At 43.0% G+C, this 9,525-nt stretch overlaps 1 protein-coding gene across 2 annotated transcripts; it reads left to right on the top strand.

The window, feature by feature from the left end:
- Positions 1-420: 420 nt before the first annotated feature.
- On the top strand, positions 421-4,938 carry LOC123444176 (RE1-silencing transcription factor-like). Of its 2 annotated transcripts, none has more exons than XM_045120814.1 (7): positions 421-1,282; positions 2,775-3,068; positions 3,152-3,292; positions 3,772-3,852; positions 3,967-4,019; positions 4,106-4,171; positions 4,264-4,938. In XM_045120814.1, exons 1-5 carry the CDS (start codon positions 436-438, stop codon positions 3,993-3,995), a joined length of 1,392 nt encoding a protein of 463 aa, XP_044976749.1. In that variant the 5' UTR covers positions 421-435; the 3' UTR covers positions 3,996-4,019; positions 4,106-4,171; positions 4,264-4,938. The 2 variants fall into 2 exon arrangements, with proteins under 2 accessions (XP_044976749.1, XP_044976750.1); XM_045120815.1 differs by having other exon boundaries at positions 4,106-4,224; positions 4,338-4,938.
- Positions 4,939-9,525: the final 4,587 nt, after the last annotated feature.

Below are 9,525 nucleotides of genomic sequence, written 5' to 3'. Positions count from 1 at the left end.
CAAGTTGCATCCTAAATTCAAGGACCAAGAATGCATATCCTCAAATAAACGGCGTGATTCGTGGAGGGAATTAATGGTGGATTTTGTATATAGGAAATAACTGCCCAAGCTAGTTTTCACTCACGCACACATCAAATTGAATTAATCGAAGGGCTAATGACTGGTCTGATAAGAGGCAGGCCATCAGTAGTGTGATGCCTAGCGTTGTCCAAGAGATTACATCTGATACGGCCTCCCAAACTTAATTTTGGCAGGACATTGTCTAACCATCGATGAGGAAATTTAACCGGCCGGCACGGAACTCATCGGACCTCACCCGATCTACACGTACACACAAGAAACAAGCAGGTCAAGCCGGCCCCGACCCCGAACCCCGACCCAGTTCGTTCCGCCCGGTCGCCGCACTACCCACCCCCTCAAACACCGGCGGTGGTCATGCCGCCTCCGCCTCCTCCGCAACCCCCACCCCCTCCTCCGCCGCCGCCGTCTTCGCCCCCTCCTCTCAACGCCCACCGCCTCCCTCTCCCGCCCGCGCCGTCCCCTCCCACCTCGCTCCTCCTCGCGCCGGCCCCCTTCCCGGCCCGCGCCTTCGCGCTCCTCTTCCCGGACGCCTCCGCGCGCCTCTTCGCCTCCCTCCCCGCCCCCACCCCCGCCGCGTCGCCCGCCCCAGCTCCCACCCCCGTGCCCTCCCCGCTCGCCGCCGCCGCCTGCTTCGCGCTCCTGCTCCCCTCCTCCCACCTCCTCTTCCTCTCTGCGCACCCGGCCCCCTCCTCCCCCGCGGTCCACCTACGCGCCTACTCCCTCGCCTCTGGCCGCTTCGCCCCCGCCCCGCTCTCCTTCAAGCGCCACGTCTCGCCCTCTGCCCTGCCCCTCCACGGCCTCCCGTTCGGCCTGGGCGTCCGCCTCGCGGCCGGGGTCAACGCCGTGGCGCTTCTCTCCCTCGCCGCCGGGCAGATCTGGGTGCTTGCACCGAGGATGGCCGCGGACAGGAGGACGCTTGAGCTGCACAAGTGCGCGGTCATCCAGCTCGAGCCAACGCGGCCGGTGTATGCCATGGAGGTCGCCATGGGGAGGCTGCTGCTCGGCGAGGCTGGTGGCGTGCGCGTGTTCCCACTGAGGAGTTTGATGAAGGGTGGGAGGGAGAAGGAGGGGAGGAGGGAGGGTGCCGCGGCATCAGCAAAGAAGAGCTTGCACAAGAAGAACGGGATTCTGAATGGACTGATTGTGCCGGTTGGGCGTGGTAGTGCCGCTCGAGATGGTCAAGGAGATGCTGCTTCCGATCGTGAGTATTTCCCGTTTCTGTGAAGCTTGATTCCGTTTTATAACCAGTCAATCAAAGAACTATCACTAAAGTAATTAGGTTATCAGCTAGGTCTCATGCTCAAAGGTGTGTCTTTGCTATGTGACTTCATATCCGAGTGTTCACCTCGGATGTTCAATGCAAGATAACGTAAATGTGCCAGTGGAAATGATGAAACACGAAATGTCTGACCAATTCATATTGTAGGAGTATTTCTTTTTCATTGCAAACAAGGAATATTTGGTTGTTTCCATTAATCTAGTTGCGTGGCCCTCTAGTTGTCCAACGCTTCACTTAGGGCATGTACAATGGTTGGTAAGATGGTCTTATCTTAAGTCTTGCATGTAATTTAAAGATGACATTTTTTTTTTTTGACAATGGGTCACCTCTTAGCCTTATCGTCAATAACTAGCTATTCCTAAAAACATGGTGAGACATATTGTGTTAAGAGATAACCTCTTGTTCTCTCTTAAATAAGCGAAGACAAACCTTTTCTTATGAGTTCTCTCTCCTTCACCTCATCATTTATCCTACATGACACTCTTAAGATAGCACCATTGTACATGCCCTTACTGTTTGCTGGGTCAGTTAACGGTCTTCTTATTCATATATAACAGTAAAGGAGCAATAGCTGGAAGCGTTTTTTTTCCTGTTATAAGCAAACTATTTACATGCCTATGGTATGCCTATTCTTATGTTATCTCGGCCCCATTTTCCCTAACCGGTGTCGTTTTTTATGAGCAAACATATTTGAATTGACTAATTTAGTAATTTGCGTCTAACCCATAATCATTTCAAACTCAAAATTCGATAGAGATAAACAACATTGGGTACCGCATGGTAATTTGTTACGTGGATGGGCACCAGACAAACTTCTATTCTGTTTATAGTCATAGGTATTGGTAGGTGCTCACATACGTTGTGTGCCATATTTACTAGGACCGTGCTGGTGTAAATGGAATTAAATAGAAGGTGAGTACTTCACTGGGTCTAGGGGGCAGGTTTGTGCAGACATGATGATCAATCGTGACCTGTACTAGTACCAACATCTCCTGGATTAAATTGGTTTATTTCTTTAGCCTAATTTATTGGGTAGGATTTCTAGTAGAAATGATTAATACTCCCTCTGATCCATATTAATTGTCTAAATTAGCGACAATTACTATGGATAGGAGGGAGTACTAAAGTTTTCTCCTAACACTAGCCTCTCGAAGGACCCCTTGTCCAGAGGATGTACTGTATGGGAATGATTACTACTTTACTAGGACATGTGTCAACTATATAACATTCTTAGATAATTACACAGCTATTCATATCTGGTTCCTTTCTGACACGCTAACTTACAAGCAATACGCTAACTTACAAACTATATTGGTATTCATACAGTCTTAACAAGGTCTATGACTCCATTTGTACTGCTTGCAGCTGATTTTTTCACAAAATCAATTAATATGTCTCCAATTTATTCTTTCAGGTAAGCTTACAACCTTGAGGGTAAAACAGAGTTCAGGGAGCTATTCCTCTTTCTTTTTGGCATTTAATCAAGAGGATCATAACTCTCAAGGTGGTGTAAAATTGATAAAATCAGTTAAAGTTGTTTCAATCCAACCTTCTTCCAAGGACAAGTTTTTGGTACTCGATTCAGCTGGAGTGATACATGCCTTCAGTCTTCGAAATGCTGAATTGGAACCGGAAGTTGTCAAAACATGTTTTTTGGATTGTGCCATGAAAGTCCAATTGTTTGCTGTTTTCCCAAGTAGCTCTACGAGTGAGTTTTTGTACTGGCTTTTTATTTTTTTTATATTGTGGTGGTTTACTTAATTAATAAATGTGTTCAGAGTATTTGTGCAGAAACACAGATTCTTTGGGTTTCAGATGGTGGACATTCCATACAAATATTGTCAGCATTGCCGACATTTGATGTCAAGTCTCCCAAAAGCGAAGATGATGATAGTGATGGGGAAAGAGAGTTAGCAACCATTAAGCTCTCAGGTTTGTAGCATTGACCTAGTTCTTTTGTTCTCGTTATTTTTTAATTCATAATTTAGTCAGATTCTTTAAAATGTGCGTAGTTATTGTCAATTTATTAGAATTTTGAAATCTACCGCCTATTGAGTGGAAGTAATATTATTTGGTTGCACCGACTGATTCTTTTATTGCAATTGGTTGTGCTGTTGCTCAACACAATATGGTCATTCTGGACCTTTGACCACTGAGCTAGCATCATGTATTAGTTCACACACTGGTTTACATGTTTAACCTTGGAAGTTTATTCACAGTACTTCAAAAGCACATAGTTATTGTTCAGAAGAGTAGCATTACCTATTATTCACTTTTTACATTGGCCAGTTATCTCATCTTCCCACAGACAAAGGAAGTGAGTTCATTTGGTTTAGGTGGTCTGTATAGTGCTTTCCAGCAGGTAGATCATAACCCTCTTTTCCAGGGGATTAACTTCTGTCGTCCTGCAGCTACTGAAGCCATCTTCACTAGTGAAAAGGTTCAAGACATTGTACCTATCTCCAAGGATTCCGTGCTTATCCTTGGCCAAGGTATGAGGCAGTGATGTATCTTGAAGCTCGACATTCTGGATTGCGATACATCTGTTTTGTTTCAGTCCTCCTCTTATTTTCATTTTTTCTGAACTTCATGATTTTCTTTTTCAGGCAACATGTTTTTATATGGAACTGCTTGAATTTGGCTTGTTATCATATTCGTGGTAAATCTATCTAAAGAACTTTCTATCTTTTCTGTTTTCACATTCATTGGTTTAGTCTACACCCACATTTTTTTTTCTGATATCAGGTGGAGACACAGCTGTTGTTTGGATCATGAATGTGCAGTTTTGGATGTTTTTTTGGCCATGACAGGGTGGGTTCAATGATTAATAGCCGACTCTGTTTATCACTTTGAAAGCCACTTAGGTATTGCTCTCTAATGCTCCCCCCTTTCTTCAAGTGCAGTGTTTGTTGATTTTGAAGACGCACTTGTTCACCTGTTTTTGGAAGTCGTGAGCATCATTAGTATTTAATTTCAGTAAGCAGAGGAAAACTCATGACTTTGATGACAAACAACAAGAGTTGAAAGGTGCAGGCCATTCTATGCTGTCTCAACTGTCTGAAAGCAACATTGCAGAACTCTGAGCCAACTTTCAGCAACAGTTCGTCGATACTTCTGAGCAGGTGATGCCACATTATGCAACCCATGGATTACAACAACTGGGCTGCTGTCTATTCACATTTCTGCACGCCAGGACAAGGGCATTTCTGGTCGCTATGGCTGCAAGAAGGGGTGGCTGCAGCCCAAGTGCCCAGGCTCAGCTGTGGTGGATCACCGCCAAGTGGGTTGGTTATGAGACTGCTCCCTGGTGGTGGACTAAGAAGTTGATCCTACTGCAGGAGGGGGACTAGCCTGTGGGTGATGCCTTGGAGCTGAGTGTGCTGTGTACTTTCTTGTAGTAGTTGCCAGGCTCTGGGTGCCTCAGAAACCAATAATGTAGCACCGTTTGCTGTAATGTCAGGCATAAACTGGAACGATTGGTAAGGTCGTCCATTTAATTGTGACGTGAGCTTTGCTATAGCATGCTAGTTTTTTGGTTGTTGATGAATAATATCGAGACCCAGTTCTTTGTTTTCTTTTGTCCTCCGTCCCATAATATAGTGTCAAAAATGCTTTATGACGGAATTGAGTGGCCTTTTATGAAGGAAATTATGTTCAAACTTGGTTTTAAAGAGAACTGGATAAATCTGATTATGCAATTTGTCCCATCTCATTTTAATACGGAAGAAACAGATAGTTTTAAACCCACTAGAGGACTTATTATGTACGGAGGGACTAACTGCTCTCTTAGCAAATGTAGAGGAGAATGGAAAAATCTCTGGAATAAAGGTCAGTAAAGATGCTAACTGCTCTCTTAGCAAATGTAGAGGAGAATGGAAAAATCTCTGGAATAAAGGTCAGTAAAGATGCACCAGTGGTTTCAAACCTTTTAATTGCAGATGACTCCTTGATTCTTATGAAAGCAAATGCTATGAATGCTGAAAAATCTAGTATTTTCTTTAGCTTCGATACAAAGGTGGAAGACAAGGTGCAAATTTGTACAATCTTCAATATTATGACTGAAGCACTAAATGACAAATACTTGAGTTTGCCTGCAAATGTGGGGATGGATAAAAGTGATTGTTTTCAATTCCTGGTCGATTGAATTATCATGAAAATTAGTGGATGGAAAGAAAAAATATTATCTACGGGAGGAAAGGAAATATTGCTCAAATCTGTTGTACAAGCTATCCCAGCTTATGCCATGTCCGTCTTTAAAATTCCTAAAAAATATTGTAAAGGAAACATTAACGTGATGTCGTAATTTTGGTGGGGTGACGAGGACAACAAGAAGAGAATGCATTGGATGGCATGGTGGAAGATGTGAGTACCAAAAAATCAAGGAGGTATGGGGTTTAGAGACATACATTGTTTCAATATGTCTTTGTTAGCCAAACAGGCATGGCGCCCGATTGATAATCCCGAGTCCTTATGCGCGTCTATTTAAAGAGCTAAATATTTTCCGGATGGAGATCCAATGAATGCAAAATTAAGAAAGGGCTCCTCTTTCACTTGGCAAAGTATAATGGCGGGAGTAAACTCGCTTAAAATGGTTATATCCGGCGGGTTGGAAATGGACAAAGTATTGATATTTGGAGAGATGCATGGATCCCGAATTGTGCAAATAGGAGGGTAATACTCCGAGAAGTGGGCAACTTCTATCAAAGGTTTCTGATCTTATTGATCCAATCACGGTTTCTTGGGATGAAGATTTGGTGAGATAAACGTTGTGGCCAATTGATGCTCAACGGGTGCTCGCAATTCCCCTCTCGATGCATAATATGTCGGATTTCATTCCTTGGAGTTTTACAAAGAATGGTTTTTTCACTGTACGATCGACCTATTTTGAGGAATGGAACAAGCAATATGGGACAAAATTGCAACATGCTAATGGTATGGGAAAAACCAATGTTAATCCAATTTGGAAGAAGATTTGGAAATTATCTTGTCCGGCGAAGGTAAAAATATTCATCTGGTGTACTTTACATGGAACACTGCCGTGTCGGGTTACGCTGGCTAATAGGCATACGAAAGTATCGGCCAACTGCCCATCATGCTGGAATGGGCTAGAAGATACAAGACACGTTTTATTCATGTGTCGAAAGGCAAAAGAGATATGGGAAAAACTAGGGTTGCATGAAGTGATTAATAAAGCTTGTGTTGTGGATCATGCGGGAGAGGCGGTTGTGGAATTCTTATTGCTTATGCTAGAATTAGAATTAGCAATTATGGGTACTCCAAATACAAAGAAAATGATTGCTATTACAGCTTGGTATCTATGGTGGGAAAGACGTAAGTTGGTTCATGAAGGAAAGGTCCAAGATGCACAACAAATTTCTATGGATGCCCGGCTATAACGGCTAACTATATTAATGCATACTCCTCTAAGGCGATTGGCAAAATAGGGGGATGGAGCAGGCCTCCCTCCGGTTTTGTAAAGCTTAATGTTGACGCCTCTTTTGACCATGATCTACTTAAGGGTACGGCTGGGGCTATTCTCAGAGATGATAATGGAAGATTAATTGTTGGAGGGAACGGGAAGATTGATTGTTGTGCCAATGTATTAACATCAGAAGCTTTGGCCCTAAAGTTTGGTCTACTCCTTGCACAAGAGGCGGGTTGCAATCGTCTTGTCGTTAACTCCGACAATATGGAGGTAATTGAAATTATGGACATTGGAGGACAGTCGGCGGGAGCAACGGCAACATTACTTGATGACTGCTATTTTATAGCTTGTGATTTTCCTCTTGTTAGGTTTGAACATTGTAATAGAGAAGCAAATAAGGTGGCTCATGAAATTGCTAGGCTAGCCAAATTTACAGTCCCTAGGGAATGGTTCGAAGAGCCTATGAGGGACATTGAACTTTATTAATTGACGATGTAATCATTATTTCAAATCAATAAAGTTCAAGTTTATTTATAAAAAAGTGTCAAAAACGCTTTTGTATTATGGGACGGGGGGAGTAGTTTACATGCACATCCAGAAACGGGCAAAATATTCTCTCCAGTAGTTGATTAGCATCTTCACTTCTTGCCACATGGTACCACTCACTACTACTGCTTTGTTAGTCGCACTGTAATGCGAGCAGCTGGTATCTAGGTTTAGCGGTCTGGTCATCAAGCTGTAGTGTTCTATAATGGGCTCCAAATTTCCGGGGGGGGGCACGAAATCGATCTTCATTCTATATATGCAAGTGAATATTTTCTGACCAATTGTTGTTGTGACTAGCGCAATGATGTGTGTTGCTATGAAGCCAGAAAAAAGAGGAATTACCACTGGCTTAGGAGATCGTTAAAAGATGATGCTGTCTTGCGGCTCTTGCATGATTCACGATTAAAAAAGAGTGTGAATATAATAAAAGATCATGTTGTCTAAAGTGTCTTGAGTTAATATAGTAGGTCCTTTGCAAGATGAATATTAAATACAGGAGAATGGGTGTGAGTAAGTTGAATGCACAAGATTGTGGATTAGGTAGGTGTCTATGATGGCATACATGCATTTATAATTTGTGTGTTTACAAATGTTATTCTCACATTATGATAACAATATATTTGTTTATGTGGGATAGGTCTCATATCTGTCTAGGGAAAGTAATGTTTATGTAGTTATGTCTCTTGAACGGAAAAACTAACCAACGAACGTTCATTGGGAGGGAGTGACATTTACAAATGTTTTCCTGGTAGTTTTAGTTGCATCAGAGGTGACAGTTGTGTCACCTGCCTAGAAAATTCCACATAGTTCTGAAGAAACTGCTACCTCCGACACAACTAATAATGCCACTGAAATGTGTGCAAATGCCATCCTCTCCTAGGGAACGGTCGCCAAAGAAAAGGGTCTTTCTTAAAAGGTTGGTATTCTTATATGTGGTAGAAGTGCATTTGTTTATGTGGTCTCACACGCGGAACTCATTATAAATCCCAGCCTTTATGGATAGAAAAGATTTCAAATGGATAAGAGCATCAACAGTTTTTGTAGAAAACTCCTTGTAAAAGTGTTTATTGAATGTTCATATATTTAGGAAAAGTTTTAGATAAGGTCTTCCAAAAATAATTTTTAACGCTGACGCTCCGGTCACGTGTTCTTTTTGTTGCCATGTGGCGTTGTGGCGCCGCTACATGCTCATATACAATTGACCAACAAAACAAACCCCAACAGCCACTCCCAACACAACAACGAGCCTTGCATTCGAGGGTGCTTAGTAGCCTAATAGATAGATATATGTATACACACACCTTTATAAATTTGGTTGATTTTCCAGTTGGTTCATGTTGCTTAAACTTAAGGGAACTCCAACGCGTCGAACCATTTTGTCTGCGTGCATCAAACAAATAAGAAACACGGTCTAACGCGTCGACGCAAACAAACGGATGTTCATTTTTTGTCCACACGCGATTCATTTTCGGCCCAAATGTAGGTCAGGTTTGTGTCAACACGGACATGGCGTGGATGTGCGCGACGCTCGCTCTTGTTCCCCTCCCCTCCCGACCTGCTTGTCGGTGGCACATCGACCATTCTTCCCCTCCCCCATCCACCCCTAGACGTCCGGCCACCCCTCCTTCACAACAGAGAGACCGACCATTGCCTATTGATAACCCACAAGTGTAGGGATCGCAACAATTTTCGAGGATAGAGTATTCAACCCAAATTTATTGATTCGACACAAAGGGAAGCGAAAGAATATTCTCAAGTATTAGCAGCTGAGTTGTCAATTCAACCACACCTGAAAGATTAGTGTCTGCAAGAAAAGTATCAGTAGCAAAGTAGTATGATAGCAACGGTGCCAGAAAAGGGTCTGTTGACGGCAGACTATTCCTAACTTGTTGTATCAATGGCGCCTAAAAAAGTCTTGCAACAAGTAGCAGCAAAGTAGCAAGTAAAGCAGGAGTAACAACAGTAGCAAGGAACAACGGTAGTGACATCAGAGTAACAGAGTAACAGTAGTAGCAAAGTGGCCCAATCCCTTTTATAGCAAGGGACAAGCCTGGACAAAGTAACATAGCAAGGACCACTAGTAAAATACTCGTAGGCAGTGGATCGGTGAAGGATGAGTATGCCGGATGTGATTCATCATGTAACAGCTATAACACGGAGAGATAAGTAACTAGCTCCCGTTCATCAATCTAAT

Source organism: Hordeum vulgare, chromosome 3H (genome assembly GCF_904849725.1).
Source record: "Hordeum vulgare subsp. vulgare chromosome 3H, MorexV3_pseudomolecules_assembly, whole genome shotgun sequence".
Classification (NCBI taxonomy): Eukaryota; Viridiplantae; Streptophyta; class Magnoliopsida; order Poales; family Poaceae; genus Hordeum; species Hordeum vulgare.
The sequence above is the reverse complement of the archived record's forward strand: the minus strand, read 5'-3'. Positions and strand labels throughout refer to the sequence as shown.